At 41.0% G+C, this 25,248-nt stretch overlaps 1 protein-coding gene across 1 annotated transcript; it reads right to left on the minus strand.

Moving 5' to 3' along the window:
• Positions 1–390: 390 nt before the first annotated feature.
• On the minus strand, positions 391–25,248 carry Map7d3 (MAP7 domain containing 3). The gene is made up of 17 exons (XM_051179114.1): positions 25,062–25,248; positions 20,559–20,651; positions 20,219–20,302; positions 19,055–19,218; positions 17,465–17,573; positions 15,664–15,756; positions 12,284–12,996; positions 11,635–11,762; positions 11,215–11,390; positions 9,418–9,544; positions 7,902–8,043; positions 7,254–7,361; positions 6,233–6,286; positions 4,992–5,085; positions 4,366–4,555; positions 1,147–1,526; positions 391–434 (listed from the first exon to the last, which is right to left on the minus strand). Exons 1-17 carry the CDS (start codon positions 25,126–25,128, stop codon positions 427–429), a joined length of 2,730 nt encoding a protein of 909 aa, XP_051035071.1. The 5' UTR covers positions 25,129–25,248; the 3' UTR covers positions 391–426.

A 25,248-nucleotide genomic window follows, 5' to 3' on the forward strand; every position in this document is an offset into this window, starting at 1 on the left:
AGTGCCACTTTGAACCAGAATCAACTACTTTATGTCAAATAGATCCTGGAATAGAGACACTCCTCTAGTAGGATTTTTTTGGGTGAGGGACTGAAAATGATCATTTAACGAAAAGATCTTTGAGGCATTCATTGGCATACACCAATTGGTAGAAACTCAAGAAAGAGACAATAGAGACTTTTTCCCCCAAGGAAAACAGAGACCTCTTTACTTAAAACTCTCACTAGAGAACAAGGTGATAGTAACATTTTCTTAAGTAGGTGTTGAGGTGACGATTGGATGGGGTTGTTTGTTTTCCTTTTTCTTCCTTTTTTCGATGGTAATTTCCTTTGCCAGTTTCAAGTATGAAGGAGACAATTTTGAGTCTTGGCCTTGAGAGTTTTAATATAGAGTAGAAGATGATTAATCCCCAAGACTCCATAGGGTTTACACATCTAGCAAGGTAGAAAAGAAAAGATTAGTAAAGTGGGTGCTTATAGTGTCATGGTAACTCACCCTAGCTTTCCTTTGGGGTGACTCCCCAAACAAGCCCTCTTAACATTCTGACACCTTGGTGCTCTTCTTTAAATGCTCCCCACATCAACACCTGAAGAACGCATACTTTTTGGCCGGGGGAGGGAGGGTGGCCTTAGTGTGTGTGTGTGTGTGTGTGCTGCACGTGTGTATGCATGCTTTTGTCCTGGCGAGTGTGGAGGCTTTTTTTTTTAAATACAGGGCCTCACTGAATCTGGGAATGACTGTTTACATACACCGGCTGTTCAGCAAACCTCAGGGGTCCTCCAGTCCCCGCCTCCCCAGTGCTAAGATTACACCTGGCTTTTGACATGGGAGCTAGGGCTCAAACAATCCTAAAGGTTGTCCCCACAACCATCTTCCCAACCCTGATAACTTCTTGAATCGGCAAACAATAGCCCTTTGGTTTGGTGAACACAGGGTGAAAGACAGATTGTAAAGATCTGCTCTCTGTTCTCCACTGTTCTTGCTTGGTAGCCAGAGTAGCAAGTGCTCAGGGGAAGCCAGATTTTGAAAAGAACTTATATTTTGTATGTGGCAGGAGATGCAGAGTGTAGAAATCCTTATCAAATTGCATATTCTTTCAAATGTAACTTAATGGAAAATTCCTCTAGATCATTCCCACAGACTCACCACTATCTTCTTCCTCTCCCCCAAAGGCCATTTTGGAGCCTTCACAAGCAAAGGGATTTGTGAGATCAGTTGCTCTCCCTGAAATGTGAAGGTGAGACAAAACCTTCGTCAACGGAGTAGAAACAGGTTTGCCTCGTTTCTTGTGGTCCAAAGGGACCTGAGCACCTTGGCAAGTTGTCACAGAATCCTTCAAATTTTGTTTGTTGCTAGCAGCAGTGGTCTTTTTGACAGGTGATTCAGTGGTGTGACCAAGATCTACAATTTTGTCACAAACCCACTCCTGATTGGTGGTGACACTTAGAGAAGAACGGATGGTGGAGTTGGCTTCCCTTGTTTTTCTGCTTCTCGATGTCCTGGCAGGTGGTTTTCTAGTGGGTATCCTGGAATGAAATTTTGTAGTGAGAACCCTGGCTATTCCAAACACCATGAAAGGAGCTTTATTATCTAACTTCTCAGGAGGTTTTTGGATATACTAAAACAACTTTCCACATCCTAGAGTGAGAAGGCTTGGAAGAGACCATATAGATCATAGAACATGCTGGCATTCAAATTGTATCTTAGACAGTGCTAAGGTGCCCTGGAAATACCAGGGCACAAGAGCATCTGAGCATACCCAAACCCAGGAACTGTAGGTGTGTACATGCACGCGTGTTTCTGTGTGTGTGTGTGTTGAAGATGACAAAGGAGGATACTTGATATTCTGCTCTACCACTTTCTGCCTGAGCCCAGAGCTAAACTGGCAGCCTGCAAGCCCTAGAGATTGTCTTGTTTCTAGCTCCAAATCCCATCATCACTGAGGGTTAGGGCATGTGGCCACACCTGGCTTTTCTTGTGTGATGTGGGATTTGAACTCTGATCCTCATGTTTGCACAACAAGTGCTCTTACCCACTGAGCCATCACTCCAAAGCCCTATTGCCTCTCTTAAAGTCAGTTAAGGACACAGATGGTAAGAAACAACTAGAGAACTGGTGCAAGAGTTGAGTGTGGTGCCCCCTTTGAGCTGGAACCAGAACCTAGTCTCTTAGCAGACAACTACTCCAGTGGACCTCGGAGCTTTAGAATTGTTTAGGTTATCATCTGGGCAGTGTTCCTTTTCAACAAATAATTCTACTCTCCAGGGGGGGGCCCGGGGGTTGTGTACCCAAATGGGAAAGGGGGGGGGGGGAGTGGGGGGGGGGGGAGAGGGGAAAAAAAAAGAGGGGGGGTTTTTTTTTTTGGATGATGGGGGAGAAATGGAAGAAGGGAAGGGGGGGCGGGGGGGGTGGGGGGGGGGGGGGGGGGGGGGGGGTGGGGAAGGGGGGGGGGGGGGGGAGGGGGGGGGGGGGGGGGGGGTGGGGTTTTGGGGTTTAGGGGGGGAGGAAAGGAGGGGCGGGGTGTAATTTGGGAGGAGGGGGGGGGGGGGGGGGAGGGGGGTGTTTTGTGGGAAAAGTATAAGGGGCCCGGGGGGGGGGGGGGGGGGGGGGGGGGCGCGGGGGGGGGGGGGGGGGGGGGGGGGGGGGGGGGGGGGGGGGGGGGGGGGAGGGGGGGGGGGGGAGGAAGGCATGTGTGACTAGGAGGATTGAGCCTGGTTAGGAATGGAAAATAGGAAAAGAGAGAGAGACAGAGACAGAGAGAGAGAACATAAAAGGGGAGCCAATATTGGTTTGAAGATAAAGTTGAACACAAAGAAAGGTCGAGGGAACTACAAGACTGCTCCCAACTAACAATCTCAGCTTCCGTGGAAAGGCTATCATAAATGCCCTTCCCGGAGAGTGAGATCAACAACTAACTTCTCCATGGAGTCCTCAACTAATGCCTGTTGAAAACAGGAGCAAACACCCATACATAAACACTGAGTCAAACTAGAACCCAGAAGCAGATGGAGAGGACAAGACCATGCGGTAGAAGTACATAGAGACAGCTTACCTGAACAAAGGAGGAGCTAAGGGCCACTAGACTGATAGCTGGGAAGCCAACAGAGGTCTGACTCGGACTCCCCTGAATATGGGTCTCAGCCAGAAGGTCTGAGCAGTCTAAGAGACCTCAGACAGTGGAGCCAGGATGTATCCCTGGTGCACAAAGGACTTTGCAAACATATCCCCCATGGAGGGATAACTGCCTTATTCTAGAGATAGGAGAGAAGCCCTAGTCCCTACTTCACAGGACCTGTCAGATCTACATGACCCCAACTGGATGGCATTCCCCTACATATTGTATTGTGGTGGGGGGTTGGGAGGGGAGGGTGTTTAGAGTGCATGGGAGAGGGTAGAGAGGGCAAAAGGGAGGGAAGGAGGGAGGGAGGGCTTGGGGGGGAGGGAGGGAGGGAGGGAGAGGGAACTGGGATCGACATGTAAAATAATAATAATAAAAAAAAAAAAAAAAAAAAAAAAAAAACGCTTTGACTCCAAAATTTAAGTTGAAGAACAAGTTACTGGGGAAAAGTATTTCTATTTTTGTTTCCACAGAAAATGAAAAGATGTGGATTCCTTCCAGACTAATGTGGTTTGATCACACCAGACCGCCTGAAACAGAGTACAAGCTGATCCTACATTCCAAACAGCTGGACAAAACAGCCCTACAGACTACAGCTAGGATATCTGAATCTTCTTCGAATCCCCCAACAAGGCAGCGCCCCTTACCAGCAGGAAGTAGTTTGGAAAGAGCAGCCCAAATTCCCAAATATTGTGTATAAATGTTTGTTTTCATTTAATTGGACTTTGTTATATAAAATTAAATAAAAAATACTCTATATGCAAAAAAAAAAAAAAAAAGAAACCACAGCCATTCACCACACAAACACAAGCAATTTGGTGTCAGATGAATGTGGGTTTGAATTTGGCAAATAAAACCTAAATCCTCTCTGTGGCCCAGTTTGTTAGTCTGTAGAAGATGGGGTTGCTAGGCGGTGGTGCACGCCTTTAATCCCAATACTCGGGAGGCTGAGGCAGGCGGATCTCTGTGAGTTCAAGACCAGCCTGATCTACAGAGTGAGTTCTAGGACAGCCAGGGCTACACAGAGAAACCCTTTTTCAAAGAAACAAAACAAAACAGATGAGGGGATAATTCTGACCCAGCAAAACTTCTGTGGGAACTATTTTGTTTCTGTTAAGTAGGGCACTTACTTGACATAATGTTTGATATATGCAAACTAAGTGCTCAAGCAGTAATATATATTTCTGAGGATTCTAAGAATGTCATTCACACTTCTCCCACAAAAAAAAAGTGCTAAGTGGACTCACTTAGAGCCCTTTGCTTGAGTTGTAGTGTCATTTGGGTCATTTTGTTTGACAGCTTTCACGTTTCCATTAAAATATATATTCTTCTCGGCATCAATCTCACCAGATCCTGCTTGCAGAAACACTAGCTTTTGAGGCCTTCTCTTGGAATTTTTGTGAAACTTTTTGACTTTGGTAAATGGTGCTTTCATTCCTGGAGAGTGGAGAAGATAATTAAAGATGGAATTTCAACAACAAACAAATCAAAACCTCTGATCCTAGTGTGTTAGGATTGGGAGGAGGGTGTCCCTGCCCAAAGCAAGAAAGGCCAGGCAGGCAACGCTCTGAGGCCGGCATATACATGCATTTGCCTGACTCTTAATTCACTGGTGGTGATGGGAAACACATCTTTAAGGGATTTCTTTGCTAATATAGGTTGATGGGTCAAAGGCCAGGATTATTCCTTGTTCCTGCCCTTGCACTGTTCCTTTTTTGAGTCTGGTTTGACTGCAAATGTCCTTATTGCCCCTCCTCTGACTCAAAAGCAGATCCAGGGGCTCGAGTCACTGTGCTCTGACTACATTTTCACAATAATCGCTTCAGTAGTAGCACTGTTGGCTTCCGTGTGTAACCATGAGGGATAAGCAAACCTGATGGAAGTATCTCAAGGGAGCCCTCATCACTTTCTGTTTCACCTTCATCATCAGCTTCATCCTCTTCAGATCTATCGGCTATTTCCGAAGCCTGTGGTTAGGAGAGAAAGCCGAGGCTTATGTATTTAATCGCCCTGTTTTAGAATTCAAAGCAAGAAAAGACTAGAGTGATGGCTAATTTTTGACATTTTGAATAAAAGGTAGAAAAAATAAACCTGATCTCTTTAACTGACCTCATGATGGGCAGGTGGCCTTAATTCTGTCATTCAGCTAGAGGGACACTTGAGAATGAACTGGTTCCTTGAACAAGAGTGCAGAGCCTACAGCCCATTCATCCCCTGCTCAGGATGCTAGTGAAGCCAGGGTGAGAAGAGTCAGCAAAGACAAGAGGAACTCAGAGCACCTGCTGATGTGAAAGGCCTTGGGCCATTGAGTAGAACTAGCTTTGAGGTGGTGACTCCAGAAATGACATTTCCATCAGACATTGTCCTGCTCTTCGATGGTGGCTGGGGATTAGTATGACCATTAAAAAGAGCAATTTCTAACTGAAAGTGAATGGCTCAGAATGTAGGGAAAACAAGCCTTGTGTGCATGTGCTGTTTTCAGAAAACGTGCCAGGAGAGGCAAATAGAAAACAGATGCTAAAAGCCATCACCACAGGGGTATGGTCTAAATTAATTTGCTGCACTGAAGAGCTCTGGTTCATCAAAAGATACTAAAAGATAGGAACGGATACCTCCAACGGACTCTTACTTAGATTAGGTAAAAACTGTAAATGAGCAAGAAATAGCAGATGAGAAAAGTGGATGCCCACGTGTTCAGTAAATGTATAAAAAGTGATAGGGTTACCGGAAGATGTTGATAAATTCAACATTCACATCAGGGTCTTTTCCCCAGCAGAAAATGACAGTAAGACTAGGTACAGATTGAGAGAGGAGAGAGCTACAGATATAAAAACAACAAAAGCAAGGTCTAGAACATTCAAGGAACTATCTAAAAATTAGGAAAAAGACAAGTCAACCCCAGCATTTTAGGTAAGAAGATCTAAGCAACATTTCACACAGGGAGAAGAAGAAAGCAAACTAGAGACAGAGCCAAGTTCTGGGCTTTTAAGGATCGGGAAAACACAAACATGACAGACACCATGCTTCATTACCACCAGGCTGGTAAAAATGAGGAGATGCCAAGAGCAGGAAGCAAGAGGAAGTCATAGATATTCTGGTAGGAGTGGAGACTACCTTGGAGGGATTCACATCTGTCTTCCTTGTCCGCTTCATTATTTCCTCAACCCTCTATTCAAAGGGAAATAAAAATGAAAATGTAAAAGAGATTAAAACAAAAACAAAAACAAAAAACAAATCAAAAAAAAAAAAAAAAAAAAAACAGTGGCCCCAAAACAGGTGACTGATCCATTTTGCAGCAGGCAATGCCTGTGATTGTCCCCAAACTCCAGACTTAACAAAAATCTCAGGGCAGCAGTTGGGTGCCTCTTCTGTCCCAGATTTCAGTTATAAAGTTCTGTGAATGGCAGTGATTGTTCTTGCTATCACAACACAAAAACCCAAATGGCAATTTCATGTTCTAATTTTCACAGTTAGACTATTTTCGTCAGCTAGACTAAGCACATTGCATTGCTAACTACTCGGAACTCTTAGACCATGGCAGAGGCAAACATACATTTAAACAATGTACTTCAATGCATGTTCTAAGAGATCTTGTTCCTAAACCAACAGAAGGCTGAGGAAGGATGCACTCCAGGGAGGGGGGATGAGAATTCTCTCTACTGCTTAAGGCGAGGAGAACTCTGGGTTGCTGGATGCCTCAGGGTGACAGAGACCTGGCCAGGCAGGGATTCCTAGATGAAGCACATGAAGTTGCATAAAATGAGGTCCTACCTTACAAACAATGCAAACACTGGCCTTTCCAAGAGGCATCACTAATTCCCACCACATGTAGTGCCAACTCAGCCCAGTTTAGAAGAAACTCTAACTTCCACTATCCTCTGTTAACCCGGACTCATCCTGCTAAAAGGAACGTTGACCCTACAGGTTTGAGATATTGAAACTTGGCTATAATGTCAACCGTGAGGTACAAATACCACCAAAAAGAGGACAGTGCTGTGCAGAAGTCAGCACTTTAGATAAGCAACCACAGTGGGCAGATAGCCGGGAACTAACACATACTTGATTGAGGATTTTCAGAAAAATGTGTTGATAACTTCCTCCCATCATTAACGCAAAGCACATGAAACAGTGTTACCTTTTTCCTTTCTAATCTTTCTTGCAAATTTTGTAGCATAATTCTTTCCTGTTCCATCTTTCTCTTGTCAGCACTGTCCTGAGATTTCATCATGGCATTGTCCCCTTTCTAGGAAATTTGTTCAAGAAATATAATCAATTTCAAAATATGTCGATGACAAGAAATTTTTAGCTTAAAAAATAAATACTCGCAAGCTTGGTGGCCATTTATAATCCATATTCAAAGCCTTGTTAAAAAGCACAGATTGAGGCTAATGTTATTTGAAATGTTTCAGATATCAAGGTTACCCTTCTGAACAGGGCCTACCTTACTTTAATTCAGTCATCTCAGCCTTCCTAAAGCTGTGACCTTTAATACAGTTCCTCATGTTGAGATTAAAACTGGGAATATCGGAAATAGTTTGGAAAGAACAACGCCCAAATTCCCAAATATTGTCTATAAATGTTTGTTTTCATTTAAAAAATAAATAAATAAAAATAAAACTGGGAATATCAATTGGCTTATGGCAATGTGGGTTTTGGAGACTGTAATGTCAAAGTGCAGCCAGAGAATGCTGTGTCTGTTCAGTGGCCCAGATGGCTACTTTGCATTGCAACTGCACTTTCTAAGCAGCTTCTCTTGTATAGCAGAAGTGGCAAGGCTACAAACCTGTAGCTGTTCTTTCTGGTCTTCTGCTGGCTCAAAACGTCTCTTTGTCAGATCTTTTTGTTGCTCATCTTTGTGTGGTGAGAATTCTTCTGCTGGGACTTCATCCATTCTCTCTGCCATACATTCTGATTTTCTTGCAACACTGAGGGTTATTTAAATAACTTTGGTATTTACTTATCTGCTAACATACAGAGTTTACAGGAGTATGGGAGCATTTATGGTGAAATTGTTTGGGTATATTAATATAATTACATTTATGGAAGATGTACTATATTTTCTGGAGTTCTTACTATCCAAGAGTTATATGTTACCCCCCACCACCCATTTTTGGTTTTTCAAGACAGGGTTTCTCTATAGCTTTGGAGCCTGACCTGAAACTCACTCGGCAGACAAGTCTGGCCTCGAACTCACCTAAATATGCCTGTCTCTGCTTCCCTAGTTCAGGGAGCATGAGCCACCACTGCCTGGCACATGTCACCCCTTTTAAATGAGGCCTTTGGGTATGCCAAAGGATTTCTCACAAGTACCAGACTACTTTACACATGGATACATATGCAAGAGAAAAACAGCCAGCCTTTATGTTAGAGACACACCCTCTGAGGTCTTTTTAAATATGAGCAAACCATCACCTAGGGATGACAAGGTCTAATGATGTGACAGTATTCAGTGCTTCCAAATGCTAAATTAACTTGGTTTGCAGAAGACAAGGAACAATAATTTCCAATTTATAAATCTCTTGCTTTTTAAAGTATCTCCTTTCCCTTTTTTACCAAGCAACTATACTTTAAACACTTGATACGTGTTAATAAAGCCAGTACTATATAGTATTTCTTGACCGCAGTGGATAGGGATTTACATTATAAGATACAACATAAAATAGCTGGGACATGAAATGTGTTGTCAAGTACACCTTCTAGGACTAATTAATTGTCCTAGACCCTGATGACATAGAGATGAATCTCAGTATCTGTTTCTGTTTGTACAAGCCCCCCCCCACCAACCCTGTCCCTCTGTCTTTCAAGTGAAGGCACACAGTAATATGTGATTGTCTAGGTACTGCTACTGAGATTGTGTCCTGGATATGACCTTAGTTTCTTTCTACATTGTCCTAGCACACCTTAATTGTGCTGGATGTATGGAAACTGAAAAGGATTAGCACTCTACTCAGCCAGTTATAACACCTAAGTGTTTTCTACCCTCCCCCCCCCCAGGTGGAAGTGTTGAGACAGGGTTTCTCTGTGTACAGTCCTGTCTGTCCTGAAACTTGCTCTGTAGACCAGGCTGGCCTCAAACTCACAGAGATCCACCTGCCTCTGTCTCCTGAGTGCTGGGATTAAAGGCGAGCACCACCACTGGGCTGTTCTTCCTTCCTTTTTTTTACTTGCCTAGAAATCAACGATTCACTTCTCACCAGAGAAAAAGTTAATTACTGTTTTGAAACTTAGAATTTGAGGGCAAATTTTAAAGTTTGGACCCCGCCAAGGTTTAGGGATAGAAAGGGTTATTCTGTGTTCACCTTTGTTTTGTCTCTTTCTGGATTTTTTCTTTGTCTTGTTTGCCTTGTTGTTCATAAGCAGCATGGTGTACCTCAATTGAAACTTTCATGGCCGCTTCACTGCTTGGCACACTTTTATTACCAGATTCTAGTTTGACGAGACATATGAAACAATTGATTAGGGAAACAATTTCCTCTCAAACCCACAAAGAAATAAATGAGTTACCCCAAACATTAAAAAAAAAGAGCACAAACCAAAATTAATCACATGCTACTAAGGGGAATTGTTCAAAATGGCAACTCCTTCCTAATAAAAGAATTAGCCAAGCATTGGTGGCGCATCCCTTTAATCCCAGCACTAGGGAGGCAGAGGACGGTGAATCTCTATGAGTTCGAGGCCAAACTGGTCTACAGAACGAGTTCCCAGTAATGGCTCCAAAATAATAGAGAAACCCTGTCTCAAAAAACAAAACAGAACAAACAAACAAAAGAGAATTAACGTGTTGTCTCTTTCAAACACGTGCATATTCAAATATTCAACATCAATGATGTACTTCTACTTTGGCTTAACTATTTACAGACAGGCAAATCAAGGACTCTGAGGGAAGATTAAAATATACTGAAGCCAAATTTATGCCTGATTCAAATGAAGAGTAAATATCTTGAACACTTAACCAATCATGTTATATCTGGAATTTGTGCATCATTTTATTGCTGCTTACCTAAACTTTGATATCTCTATATACATGTGCTTATCATACAGTGGTAGCTGTAGGTAACAAAAGAAGCCATGACTATCATTAAAAGAAGGATTTTTTGCATGGATCTCTCTCTCTCTCCCATGCACACACATGCACTGATTTGTGCTGTATCTATGTTAACACTGTTGCCTGTAACATGCATTTTTACATGTCAATGATACTTGGTCTAAGAAGTTACACAATGCATAAATATACACATACACACACTATATATAAATATATATGTATGTACATACATATATACACACACATATATATATACATATATAGTATATACATATGTATATACATACATACATACACACATATATATTCTCACTATCTGCTGTCCTGAAACACACTATGTAGACCAGGCTAGCCACGAACTCACCTGCTTCTGCCTCCTGAGTATAGGGATTAAAGCTGTGCACCTTCATGCCTGGCTCAACATGAAGGCATATTATAATATTTAGTTTATATAGCTAATTTTGTTGTTTTTGATAAACTATGTAGAAATGAAAATTCTCTGGACACCAAGAGTGACTAATTTGTAACAAAAAGATCACTTGATTCAGAAAATTCATTGGAATTTCTTATAAAAACAAAGTTCCAAGGACATTTGAGACCAAGTAGCATTGACATGTAAATACACATGTTACAGACAGCATCAATAGTGTGAACATGGATACAGCACAAATCAGGATATGCCTTAAGTCATGTATGTGCATGAAAACTGGACTACAGCTGATGAAAACATATCCAACCACATGTAGCTGAATAAACTCTTAAGAACAAGCCAATATCTGAGCTGGAAGGGCCCACAAGGACCATAGCCCAACCCTTTCATCCAATTTATGCTTCTAACTATGGTTCCAAACATGAAGTTTCCAAACAGAGCGGTGGATAAGCAAGCAGAGAAAAAGCATTCCAGTAAACCAGTGCTTGCTTAATTCTCTTTATCTATCTAATAGGAAGATCACAACCCAAAGTCCCATTAGTGAGGGGATAAAATTATGATTCTCAAGCACTTCAAGATTTTCTGTGTTGTTAAAATACATTTCTTAGGGAAAGAATTTACCTGTGTTGACCATACGCTTTTGGATGGTTTCTTTTTTCTTTGTTATCATACCTAATGCGTTTGGCACATATAGGATATTCTGAACTGGGGTTATTTTATATGATAGAGAAGTCTTCGTTGATAGTCTTGATGAGACTGGTAGAGGGGATGGAGGTCGGATCTTTTGATTCTGCCTGCTGAGAAAAAGTAACAAACGTGTGCTTAGAACTTTTCAGTATATACTTGTAAGCAATGCAATGTATTGATGCTATAAGGTATTTGTAAACTGGAAAGTTTTATAATGGAGAAAATAAAGCTACTTCACTTTTCCCATTTGCAATTGTTTACCTTGCATGCTGTATTATTTCATTTATGAATCACTGATATGACATTTGTTCCAGTAAAATGCCTATCAGAAGTGACTACAAATAGTTTACTTACACAGCCTTCATGGGAGAGGGTGGGCGCCACCCAAGCGTGGGAGATGATGGCCATCTGTAACATGGTATCTGGGATGGTAGTTGTTTCTTGTTGGTAAAATAGAAGTTTTGTTTGTCCACTTCTAGGCTCTGAACATACCAATTTAATAAATAAATAAATTACTAACAATTATTATACTATATCTACCTTTTCAGAAGAAAGTATTTTGAATAAAATAGTCATAGTCCCTAAAACCTCCAATTTTCCTTTAATTCATGAAACTTGGATACTTTTTTTCTAGGCTAAGAAGTTTCACAATGCAAGTATAATCAGAGAAATAAATTTTTAAAATCTTCTACTTCAAAATCTAATTCCATTTATAAACCTCACTGAATGGTCCAGAACATTCCTCACAAACCTTTTTCCTCAAAATATTTCACATTAATTGCTTACCAAATCTCTGGAGTCTTCCCCCGTTAGCCTTGGGAGGTGATTTTGTGTCAAGTGTGGCATTCCTCCTCTTGCCTGAGGTGAAACTCCCACCTTCACCTCAAGGAGTACTTACACACTCAACTTGGGTGATGCTTCAATGTTCATCTAGGCTGTGCCTACTCATCTTGCCTAGTCTATGCTGATACTCACCTTGTATAGACTGAGCTTCCACACTCACCTTGAGTGATGCTTCAACATTCATCTCAGGCTGCGCTTCCACACTTGCCTCAAAGTTTAATTCCCTGCTGGTCTTAAGAGATGTTTCTATATTCCCTTCTGAGGCCGCAGCACTTGCTGAGTCCATACTTAATTCTGGTGAGGTGTCTATGCCCTCCTCAGGTGAGGCATCCATGCTGACAACAGGAGATATTTCCACACTTGCAAAGGAGGATGATCCCGTACTCAGAACAGGGGATGAATCCTTGCTCACAATGGGGGATGGTCCAACACTTGGAGAGGCATCCATATTCACTGTGGGGAATTCTTCAGCATTTGATTCAGGGTAATTTGTTGAGTTCCCATCATCGAGTACTTCAATATTCAACTTGGAGGGAACGCCCACTTTATCTTTAGAGATGTCTTCCACATTCTGGAGTGATATGTCCAGATTAGCTATTTCCACATGAGATGGTCCACCCACATGAGATGGTCCACCCATGTTTGCCTGAGAGGGTCCTTCTGTGTTCATCTTGGGTGGTGTTTCTGCAGTCACCTTTGCTGGTCTTTCCACATCTTCCTGGAGGGGTGTTTCTACTTTCTTTGTTGGTGTTATTTCTAAGTTTGTTGGAACTGGTGTTTTTACTGATGATTTACCGAACATTGCAGAAGACTTTAGCTCATCACTAGTAAACATTGGTACAGTCACATAGCGGAAAACATATTTGGTCATGCCTGTAAGTGAATGAGGACAGAAAAAAATTTCCATATCCAGGTAGCAATTTGATTAGATAAAAACACTCTGTGTACATAGTATTATAAGAATAGAAAAGTGTTATGTAAAAAAATGTTTTTAAAAAAGAGTAGAAGTTCAGTTTAGTAAGAACATTATAGGAATTTCACATAATACACTTCTCTGTTCAGTATCCATGTTAGAGTAGAACCATTACAAATTTAATATTACAGAAGTAACATCAAGAACAGAGTCCCTGTAATCACAGTGGTTTGCTACAAATGAAAATAAGCTGGCCCTGGAAGGTGGATATTTGTAGTGAAACATTTTCTATTTGAATCACATTGTATTTCAAAATCTCAACCACATTGTTAAAAGATTTATTCATTTTTATTGTATGTGCATGAGTGTTTGCCTGCATGGCCAGTGCCCTCAGAGGCCAGAAGAGAAGTTGGACCCTCTAAAACTGCATTTGCAGATATTTGTGAGCTGCCATGTGGGTGCTGATAACCTAACCTGGGTTCTCTGCAAGAGTAGCAAGTGTTCTTAACTATTGAGCCAGACCTAGAGATCTCAGTTAGGTGATTATATAAAACACTTCATACTTGATTGTTTTAGAAGAGTCAACAAAGAATATTTTCTCATTCAATATAAAAAATATGTTAAAGTCTTGCAAAATCTTGAGTGTAGGCAAAAACATTCATTTTGAGGTTTCACATACAAATAAATGGAAGAGTGATCACTAGTAACAACTGTCTTATGACTGAACTAAACTGTCATATATATGTAAAGATAAAGGCCACCACATAACACAGTAACACCAAGGGCACTATGCAGGATATATCAGAATTATTTCTCTCCTTGTGTCTCTATGGTGGAACACACACGGAGAAAAAGATGGTTCTTTACAAATTTACTTTTGCAGGTATTCCTACAGATAAAGACCTCTGGCAGGCAATGGCCATGTCCCCTGACAAAGCTTCTCTGCCAAATGCTACTTAGAATTGAATAAAACTCTCTTGTTAAAAGTGATTTTTTTATCAACATTTTACTCCAATAAATCTTTATACTTATAAAGATCCCTAGCACAAATTGCATTTCTTCCCAAATGATTTCACCTGAATCAATTAAGGCACATCCTCTGGAGTGGAATGGGTCATTACGTATATTGCTTAGATTTTATTCTTGATTTGATGTAAACTGGAGACACATGGGAAAATGGACCTTGACTAATTGCCCTCATCATGTTGTCCTATGAGCATGTGTGAGGGGCATTTTCTTGATTGCTGAGTGATATAGGGTCTGATCTCCCGAAGAAGTATATATGAGCAAGCCAGGGGAATGAGACAGTAACAGTATTCCTTTGTGGTTTGTGCTTCAAGCTCCTGCCTGAGTTCCTCCTACCTGAGCTACCTTCAACGGTGGGCTACAAACTATAAGTGAAACAACCCTTTTTCCCAAAGATGCTTTTGGTCAGTGTTTTATCATAGCAAAAAGAAGCAAACTAAGACAGTATGAAACAATGCAAGGGGAACATGAAAGGGAAGTTGTAGGGGGAGAAAAGCTGTCAGAAAGAAATCGCTTTAAAGCTGGGTGGTGGTGCTGCATTCATGAGACCCTGCCGCAAAAAAAGTAAGTCAAAGTAGATGTATCTCTGTGAGTTAAAGCCCAGCCTGATCTACAGAGTGAGTTCCAGGACAGCCAAGGCTACAGAGAAACCCTGTCTCAAAAACAAAAACAAACAAAAAGGAAAAAGGAAAAAAAAATCTCTTTAAAACTAGGTAGGCGTAATAGCTGAGGCCTGTAATGTCAGTTCTCAAGGGGCTGAGACAGTAGGATTGCCCTAAAGTTAAGGCCATCCTGGACTATGCCAGGACTACAGTGTGAGATCTATAAAATAAGAGGCAGTGGGGAGTTGGATGGGGAACTTTGAGATGGCTCAGTGAGTAAAGACACTTGCCACTAATAGACTATAGTTAGTCCCTGGAACCCACAACTTTACCAAGTTGACACCCACAAATTGTCCTCTGACCTTCACACATACATTGTAGCTTGTATGCAAACACACACACACTTATGTATTTACCAGATAAATATAAACATAAACACTTTAAAGAAATTTCAATCATAATTATGATTTTGTGCAAAAAAATCAGTGGGTAACAGAGTAAAAAAGGACAACAGAGTAAAGCTTTGCTTTAATTAGGGGCAATCTTTATAATTTTCAAATGATGTTTAAAATAAATCAAAAGTCACCCTTCAGTAAATCTATTTCTACTCATAATTTATACTAACAATGCTATATTTCCTCCGCTTTACTCTAGACTCTTTCATTTGGTTCATTCTTTTAGTACAACAAGGGATAGTTTGACTTGTAGTTTCTTTAGTGACTTCTTGAAAGCTTCTTTTATTTTGAGAATAGGATAATTGCATCATTTTCTCCTTCCCTTTTGTCCCTCCAAACCTTCCCTCCTGGCTCTTTCAGACTCATGAGCTCTTTTCATTAATTGTTGGAACATGTACATATACATATACATGTATTCCTAAATATAATCTGCTCAGTTAGTATGATACGCATATGTATGTCTTCTTGAACAACTTTTGAAACTGAGCTAAACACATTTCTTTAAGCCAGCATTTAAGATCGATACTTAGAAATAACTGCTCACCAGGCGTGCTGTCCACGTGTTCCACATCAACACTGGGATGAAATGGGTTGTCTTTTCTATTCAGCGAGGAACTTCGTTTACTGTCTGTTTTTCCTAAGCATCAAGTGCAAGGGAATATTACTATTTTAGAAACTGTTTAAGATTTCAGGAGTGGCTCACTCATTTTATTACACACTTTAAAATTCCTTTCACCTCTTTTTTCCCTTTTATTTAGATTTGAAACAAGCTTGTTTTACATGTCGATCCCAGTTCCCTCACTCTCCCATCCTCCCCTATCACCCCAACAAACCCCAACCCATCCCCTCTCTGCTCCCCAGGGAGGGTGTTGGGAAAATGGACCTTTGAGTTTTTTCAACTCCTACTTGTAAGAATTTTTAAGTTTCAAATATTATGTAGTTCACAACCCCAAACCTTAAAATTTTATTCATTATCTTATTTGAGTTGAAAATAGTTACTTAGAAAATGATGAAAATCATTAGCCGGGCATGGAAGGGCGTTGGTGGTGCACTCCTTTAATCCCAGCTCTTCAGAGGCAGAGGCAGGCGGATCTCTGTGAGTTTGTGGACAGCCTGGTCTACAAAGTGAGTTCCAGAACAGCCAAGGATACACAGAAAGACACTTGTCTCAAAAAACAAAATAAAACTGATAAAAATTATTGAGGAAAACGTGTAATATTGACACTGGCAATCTTCCTAAATTGTGAATAATATGTAATATTTAATTTTAGGCACAATCTATGATGGTGTCTAAGAATAACTGATAAATTATTCTTATATATAAATTATATTTAAATGAAAATCCATTTATATTTGGTATAGATGTCACAAGGTAATAAAACTATAAGGGAAAACAATTGGCTCTGTATAAATACTTCCCATTTTATCTGAACTATTCTAGCTCAGGAATTAGCCATTAGTTAAGCAAGAATTACTTCTCTTTAAGACTTATAAAATCAAAGCTGGGTAATGGTGGCACATGCCTTTACTCCCAAGCACTCGAGAGACAGAGGCAGGCAGATCTCTCTGGCAGTTGAAGGGCAGCCTGGTCTACAGAGTGAAATCCAGAACAGCCAGGGCTGTTACACAGAGAAACCCTGTCGCAAAAAGTCAAAGAAGACTTGTAAAATTAGGTACACATTAACACTATTGAGCCATGTGAAAATTAGTTTTTCAATGATGTACTTCAAGAAATAATACATTAGTGTTACTAGCTATTATGAGTAAGTCTCTGCCTTGCCAGTGCTGTAATTATGTGTATACTACCATACCTGGATTGTTTTTAAGTGGGTTCTGAGGAGCAAACTAGAGACTTATAGCTTACAAGGCAAGTGCTGTCCTGATGACTTAATTCTCTAGCCTTGGGCTTAGTTAATTTAAAAAAAGCCAAACAATAACAATAACAAAAAAAAAAAGCATTGGCTAAGGTGACTTTGTATTTGTTATTGTTGTGTTGATTGCAAATTTAAATAAAGTTTTCTAAGTTATAATCTGTTCTAAAATCTCATCTGTTCTGCTTTGGCAGGTGATAGGAATTTACTCTGTACAATGTTTCCATTTAGGACATAAAGACTAGATTATGTTGCAGATACTGTCAGATAACTGACAGTTAAAAATAGACATTAACGAACTTAAATTTAACAACTAGTACTGGGTGGTGGTGCCACATACCTTTAATCCCAGCGCTCAGGAGACAGAGGCTGGTAGATTTGAGTCTGAAGACAGTCTGGTCTATGGGACAGCCAGGGATACACAGAGAAACCCTGGCTCAAAACGCCACCCCCATTAACAACTATATTACTTACCAGATTTGTCAGTGTTGGTCACACCGCCCTCCCATGACCACCTCTTTTGTCGTTGATCAGCACGGTTGCATCGCTCCATTGTACGAGACACGACAGCCTTGAATTTTTCCTATTTAAAATAATTTGCCAGACCATTTTATATGGTTATTATATTACCACAATTATAAAATATTGTTTCTAAAACTAATCCCATCACTGTATTTCCTTTTCAAATAGGCAAAAGTTTAAAAAGAATTGGAGACATGCTTCTGTTTCATCAAAGAATACCAGTGCTGTCCCTGAATTACTCATTTCTTATTTTGTGGATGCTACATGAAGAAATAGACCATGTTTCCCTTTTCTCTTTTATCATCAGGAAACTCAAGAGTCAAACTTCTGCAGTGAGTGTACAGATTGAGTGGTGTACTTGTATGCATGCCAATAATACCTATACTTCACATGTTTGCCTACTTCAATTTTCACTTCTGCTTGATCTCTTAGTCATTTATTTTGCCATATGGCATAGTCTGTTTTGGAATTATCTTTGTGCGTGCATGCGTGTGTGTGTGTGTGTGTGTGTGTGTGTGTGTGTGTGTGTGTGTGTGTGAAGAAACAGGAAAAAGTGGCATGGCTGTGTAAAATCTAAGCCAAAGTTATTTATCTACTAGTTTCATATCTATAAGGACTAAATCTTGGCACTAAGTAAGAATTTTTGGTTAAGGCAAGCAGTGTGTTTATCTTGACTGCAGCTGCAACCCTAAACTGGTCAGGACAACAGCCACGCAAATCACTTGCCATATTGTGGTCGAATAAGTACAAGTTTAGAAATGAGTTCTTTGCTTGTGACTTTCACATTCCTGTACTATAATATACCATGGACTACGCTGCAGCAAGCAGAGCAACTTCAGGGTCCGAGGTTTTCTGTCATTTCCTAGCAGCACCTGTCACACAGCAATAGCATCTTAGGCTAAAGAGAAATGTGTTAGTCTATTTACCATGTCCATGTACGAGGCTGTGGATGAGCCTCACCCCAACTGGCTCTTGGAGTTGGTGCCCTTTTGTCCTCTTTTCTCCTGCCATGTCTCTGATCCCCTTTCTGTCTATACTGACATTTGCTCTTCCATTCTGTGTTTTTTCTCTCTCACCTTCGTCTTTTTCCTAGGCTGGCACTGTCTTGGACTGTCTCTGGCCACCAGGGACCCTCCCTCACTATTGTTTCCTATTACATTGGCTGATTCTCAACACTGTCTCTACTGCTTCATTCTCTAGCAGGGAATCAGCCTTCCGGACGAGACCTGTCAGAGAAATGGGTTGGTAGGTTTGGGGTCTTTATGCAGGTGTTAGGGAATAATGTGGAGCTAACCCCAAACCAAGGTACACTGTGAATTGCATATAAAGGCCAACAGTTTCTGGACCTTCATGCCTCTTCTTTCTTCCCTGAAATGAGTGTTTAAGCACTTGGACTGAGGGTAAGGAAAAGAGAAAAAAAAATAGGAAAACAGTAGGTTGATCCCTTCCTTTCTACCGGGCCAGTAAGTACAGAAAAGGGCTAACCAATATTTCAGATACACACAATGCCAACACTAAACGAACAGACTCTGAAGTTCGTACTTTGTCTTCCGCCTGTTTCTGTTTTCTTTTTTCTTCTGCAGATACTCGGCGTCGCTCGTCCTTTTCCTTTTGTTCTTTCAGTTTGCGGTGTCTTTCTTCCAACTGTTTTTCGTACTGCAGCTTAGCCTTTTGTTCCTTCGCAAGCAGTTGTTTTTCCTTGTTGGCTGAAATATTCCAAGTACATTTTCATAGTGTTAAAGCCAAGGCAAGTTTTCCACATTAAACACAAAGGAGGAAAAGAATGTTGAGCTATCTCATTATTATTCTTAAGACAACATAACCTGGTCCAGTAAATAACATGTACAGCTCATGTGTATAAACATACGTGGCCACTAAAGAACCACTTTTCACAAGGTGTTCACTGAACTGTGAAGAACTGGCATTTCTAAGCCAGCTGACTCTTGGCCAATCCAAACTAAAATTCCGAAGTAGGAAGAAATGTTTTCTTTCATGCCGTATCTTTGCTTGTTTGAGCTAAAATCAAACTATCAGGAAAACATGGTGTGTTTTAAAATATAAATTAAAGAACACATGACTGGGATCTATGTTTTGCTTCATTCTATTCTGAATCTTCCTTCAAAGTCCTCCTTTCTCCAGATGCTATTAAACAGGCAGGTGATACATGAATAGACTCAGAGGTCTACCCACTATGGAAGGGCATGCTTTACTCTATTCAGGTTTTCTCTGGCTGCAACTGGAGGATTGATATCTACACAGTTATAAAATACTCTCCCTAACATTACTATCTATGCTGTTACAATGATAATCACTTGGAGCATTCCACTTGCATAAATTTGAGCATTTACTTTGTCAGCTGATTTAGATCAAAAAAGAAATACATAGAGTTGCAAAGCATGCTCCCAAGTTTTTATAAGTCTTCATTTATACCACGTCCCATTTGCATTGCAATCTCATCCTGCTTGTTCGCACTATTGTTGAAGAAAGTTCTAGGCCTCAGTTTTCAGATAACCGAAGCTACACCTTCAATGATTAATTTGGTTACAGGTTTTTCATGGACCTTCTTGGTATGGGTTAGCAAATGAACTTAATATATTTTACATAATAAAAATTATAAGCTGTCATATAAACAGGTTAAGCAAAGTTATTAAAACAAAGTCAGAAATATATAGCCTATATGTAAAGGGAATTATCTAACATGCATACCCTCTTGCTGACGTTTCCGTTCTTCTCTGCGTTCTTTGGCTAATTGCTGCTTGATGTCATTTTTAAGGACAGAGCCATCTAAAACTACAAAAAAAATTACCCATTAGTATATAAATTTTTTATTTAATTAGGTTTTCTGAGACAAGACTTCTCTGTATAGCCTTGGCTGTTCAGGAATTCACTCAGTAGACCAGGCTGGCTTCGAACTCACAGAGATCTGCCTGCCTCTGCCTTCTGCGTGTTGGGACTAAAGGCGTGCATCACCACCACCCAGCTTATGGCATCAAATTTCATTTCAAAGCTACATCATTGATATATCAACACATCTTTGAAAGTATACCAGGTGTACATGACGATCTCTTAGTAGTAACTGCAGAAGAATCAATACCACGTTTACGTCGCCGTTCTTCGGCTAGTTCTTGAGCCACGGCAACTAAAACACAGGGAGATAAGGGAAAAAAAGCCTTAGATATTAACAGTTAATACAAGGACAGCAAACTACAACCATTTGTCATTGATGGTAAAAGAACAGATCATTTCTATGAAGTGCAAACATTATTGTTTAATCTTGGTCAGCAAAAGATGGGTTACGTACTTATGATGCTCAATAACACTTTAGTACAAAGTTGCAAGCGAATGGTACTTGTGGACATAAAGACAATTCCAGTTGTGGATGACAGTGGCAGTACAAAAGCTTGTAGATAAGTGACAGGTCAGTAATGAATGGCTTTAAAATGCGCCACACAAAACACTACACCTTTTTTTTTTTTTTAAAGAGTTTGCAAGAAATTGAGGGGAATATTTTCTGTCAAAATAAGAAATTAAGATTTGGGGCGGGAGAGGTGACTCTGCTTTTGAGCACTCCCTGCCCTCGCAGCGGACTTGGTTCAGTTGTGAGCACTTACTTGGTACCTGACATCCCTCTTAAAACTCACAGTTCCAGGAGCCCTGATGCCCTCTTCTAGCCTTCACAGGCACTGAGGCAAAACATTTACACATGTAAAATCAAAATCTTTTAAAAATTAGGAATTTAAAGATCTACTAACAGATACTCAGAGATGGAGTCAAATATTATAAGACATTTATAAATTACTCACATCAGGCACTTTCTAGGCTATTTATACACTAGTTGCCTACGTGTATAACAAGCCCGAACCTCCTCTATGTGAGTGAAACTCAAGCACTTGGAACTGTTTAAAAAGTATCTCATTTTCTTTCTTTCTCTTTCTTTCCTTCCTTCCTTCCTCTTTCTTCTTTCTTTTCTCTGTGATGATTGGGATTGAACTCAGGGCCTCTAATATATATGCTAAGCAATGTACCCTTCCCCCATGGAGCCACACCCCCATGTCCTCAGCACCCCTAAGGCTCCATTCAAATGCATTATGAAGAGACAAGGACAGTCACAAAAACATGTAAGGCAAATACATATAAATTGTGTATGCTTTCTGACAGAAATATGCTTTCTGTCAGCATACAGAAAAGTGGTAAGCATCAATAAGGTCCTACGTGTGTAACTTGAGGAAAAGAGAGTACATTACCATGGATTCTGATAGCTGGGAAACCAGCATAGAACCGACCAGGATTCCCTGAATGTGGTGTTAGTTGGGAAAACTGGGCAATCTATGGGGTCTCTGATAGTGGAACAGTATTTATCCCTAGTATAGGAATGGATTTTGGGAGCCCATTCCACATAGATGGATACTGTCTCAGCCTAGACACATGGGGGAGGGCCTGGGCCCTGATCTAAATGATGTGACAGAGTTTGAAGATCCCCATGGAAGGACTCACCCTCCCTGGAGAGCAGAAAGGGGATGGGATGGGGGTTGGGGGTGGACAGGGAAGGAGGGGAGGGTGCAGGAACTTGGATTCATATGTAAAACAAGCTTGTTTCTAATGAAATAAAAACTATATATATATATATATATATATATATATATATTCTAGAGGATCCCTGAACCTTGAATTCCATGGCCAGCTGCATCCAAAATTACCCCACAATCCTGGTAAAGGGCCTGGAGAAGACTGAAAACTGGGTGGTTTATTTTTATTTTATTTATTTATTGACTTTTCAGGGCATGGTTCTGCCTTTCAGGACAGCTCTGCCTGTCCTGAAACTTGCTCTGTAGGCCAGGATGGCCTTGAAATCACAGAGATCCATCTGCCTCTGTCTCCCAAGTTATGGGATTCAAGGTGTGTGCCACCACTGCCCAGTTAAGTGAAAAAAGCCCAGCAAGTATGATCCAGGTCATACTTCGCAGGTCTGCTTATTAACTATTAAGAGAGTTATGACAGTTCAAAACAGCTAAAATAACTAAGATGCTAGAGAGATTGCCCTAGTGCTCACAGAGTGAATGGGTTCTGTGATGTTGGCTGCATTGCAGAAAAGCTATCTGGGAAGCATTTTAAAAGGTACCCTTGAAAGTAACCCTGCTACTGTTGCCATAGGGATCATCAGTTCAGAGAAGAAAAAGGATTTGGTTGTAAGGCCCAGGGACCTAACAGCTCAGATAAACTATGACCTAGTTAAACTTAAAGATTAGATTCTTCTCCGACTTACTCATAATTCAACTACTGGCATTTTTGTGCACACATCATTTCTAAATAGCATACTACCACACATTCTTTTTAATCTGTTTTGTAAAGAAGAAAATGTTTTAAAAACTTTCTTTGGTTTGCAACAGTTGGTTCCAGGAGAACAAATGGCTACTGAAAACCTACAGAAAAAGACTGGTAAGAAACTACTGCAATCTTTGTACCCAGAAGCCGCAATGGTTAAGAGCACATTTCCAAGCAGACTGTACAATCCTAAATATTAACACAAATACCAAGCTGTCCAATACAGCACACATTCAAACTGTAGAAGCTGCTCAGGATTTGTGAGTCTGGGATTCTGGCTGCTAGACTAACTTGAAGGTTTCCCCAGCTCCAAAAGGCTGATCATCTGGCTCTCAGCCTTATTAGCTTTGCCTGCATTTCTAGGGCTCAATCTGAGCATGCTGTATTCAACTGAGAACTAACTTGAAGGTTTCCCCAGCTCCAAAAGGCTGATCATCTGGCTCTCAGCCTTATTAGCTTTGCCTGCATTTCTAGGGCTCAATCTGAGCATGCTGTATTCAACTGAGAAACCATGTGTGAATTTAAACAAACAAGAAACGAAAAGTGACAATTCCAAAGGTTTTCATGATAAGCTGGCTGAACAGTTTTAATTCAAAACAATTGTGTAGAATTGTATGACACATATTCTGTGAAAACAAGTACAGTTCTTTAGTGTACAGCATTAGTGTACAGCATTAGCATACTGAAATGTGTAACTCACTAAGCACATGTAGGCACATCTGATGTGTGTTCATACATACATTTACAAAATACACGTATGTAAATTGTACTGTTCACCCAGAAGTTATTTGTTCAGAGCACCCTTTTAACTCATGCAGTTAGCATTCCAGCAGGAGATAAAATTGACCTTTTAGAATAAACATTTCACTGTATCTCCTTTACTCCTACAGAAAATGCTGGGAGCTGGAGGGCAGTTAAACCGGTGCTTTGTGCAAATCCAACCTGGTGTTTTCAACCTAATGTTCAAGAGGCAGCTAGGATGTAAACAACGGATCAGGATTAAATCCCCCCTCCCTTTTTTTGCATGGCTTAAAGGGATTTCTTTCTTTTTTTTTTCTTTTAGTTTGAATTGCTTTAAATGCAAACAACTGCCTCATAATTTTAACTGTTTTCCAACATTCAATAAACAATGTTGGGGGTATCAGGCTGGAGCTCCTTCAATACATTAGACTACATGCTAACTAATTTCAATTACTTTAGACTAATACCAGGGAGCTATAAATGTCAATAAACAGTATAGTAATTGATTGCAAACTCTCTAGAGTCTACAATAAGCTAGAGGCTCAAGGAGTATTACTTTGCCCCTATGGAATGGTAAAAGTGTACTTGCTTCTGACACGTTTCAGAAAGTTGATGCAAAGTGTTCTTCAGTAACACATGGTCTTTGAATCTCAGCCAATCTAAATTAACCTTTTAATTACAACGTAAAACTCCCAAAGGATTTCAGTAGTAATCAAAAGCATTTTATTTACAGGCATATCTGGGGAAAACAGATTGTTAGCAAGCCGAAAGCAAGCATCAAGGAATACTGCCTTTTCACACAATTTCCTGAATTAAGCAGATGCTGCCAAAGTTGTTCAGAATAACACAACCCGCCAGCTTTCCCTCTCCCCAACGGAAAAAGTTTTGGTTATAGGACTTGTTGAAGAGAAAGCATTGCTAAGTGCAGATACTCATTCAGTCCAGCCTAGGGACAAAGTCACGTGCTATTGCAGGGCAACTTTGCAGACAATCAGTTTCTTCCTAACTTTCTAAGCCCTAAGTCCCAGTTCCCTCCTCCCTTGACCTTGACCTGGAAAGTACCAACATCTTGGGATACAGAGCAACCCCAAACTTCCTGATCCTGGCAGGACCACCCCGACTGCAGCTATGCCCAGCACGAACCGGCACCCACTCATCCCTGCGTTTTTCTGCAGTTGCACGGGTGTCGCTGGTCCCTGAGGGCAGGCGGGGCCGGAGCCTAGGTTCGATGGCACCTGCCCTGGAATGGCCGTTGGGCCGTTGACATCACAGTTCAGCCATTTCTCCTTCACGTCCCGGTCCTCCGATTTTTATAGTCCCATCCCAGGGTGTTTAGAGAGATGAGGGGACCACAGACCAGATGGGACGAGGGGGACTCCCCCCAGAAAAGTTGCCCAGCCCTGCCATTCTGCTGACTCTTGGGACGACAGTAACCCCACTGTCCCTGAGGGTCGCTATCCCCCTGGGGGATACCTAGCCCACTCACCCAAGCGTTCTCGTAGACCCCGCAAAGATGTATTGCCACTGGTACCCGCAAAAGCATAGTCGGCCATCTTCGGAGCTGAGTTGAGAACCACTGGTGGTTCTTGGGCGGCAAGGCGCAGGCGCCGCCTCTGCCTCCGCTGGGGCCCTGGCTGGGACCCCGGGGGGCGGGGCGGGGCGGGGCTCGGGGA

The sequence above is a fragment of the Phodopus roborovskii genome, unplaced genomic scaffold, assembly GCF_943737965.1.
Source record: "Phodopus roborovskii unplaced genomic scaffold, PHOROB, whole genome shotgun sequence".
Lineage (NCBI taxonomy): Eukaryota > Metazoa > Chordata > Mammalia > Rodentia > Cricetidae > Phodopus > Phodopus roborovskii.

What these genes read in the sequence shown, in the direction of transcription:
- Map7d3 (XM_051179114.1), bottom strand. Translation starts at nt 25,128, where the DNA reads ATGGCCGACTATGCTTTTGCGGGTACCAGTGGCAATACATCTTTGCGG. An exon ending in CCCTCTCCCATGAAGGCTGT is followed by an intron (nt 11,391 to 11,634) that starts GTAAGTAAACTA and finishes ACTTTTTCTCAG; the next exon opens with CAGGCAGAATCAAAAGATCC. An exon ending in CCTTGAGATACTTCCATCAG is followed by an intron (nt 4,556 to 4,991) that starts GTTTGCTTATCC and finishes TCCACTCTCCAG; the next exon opens with GAATGAAAGCACCATTTACC.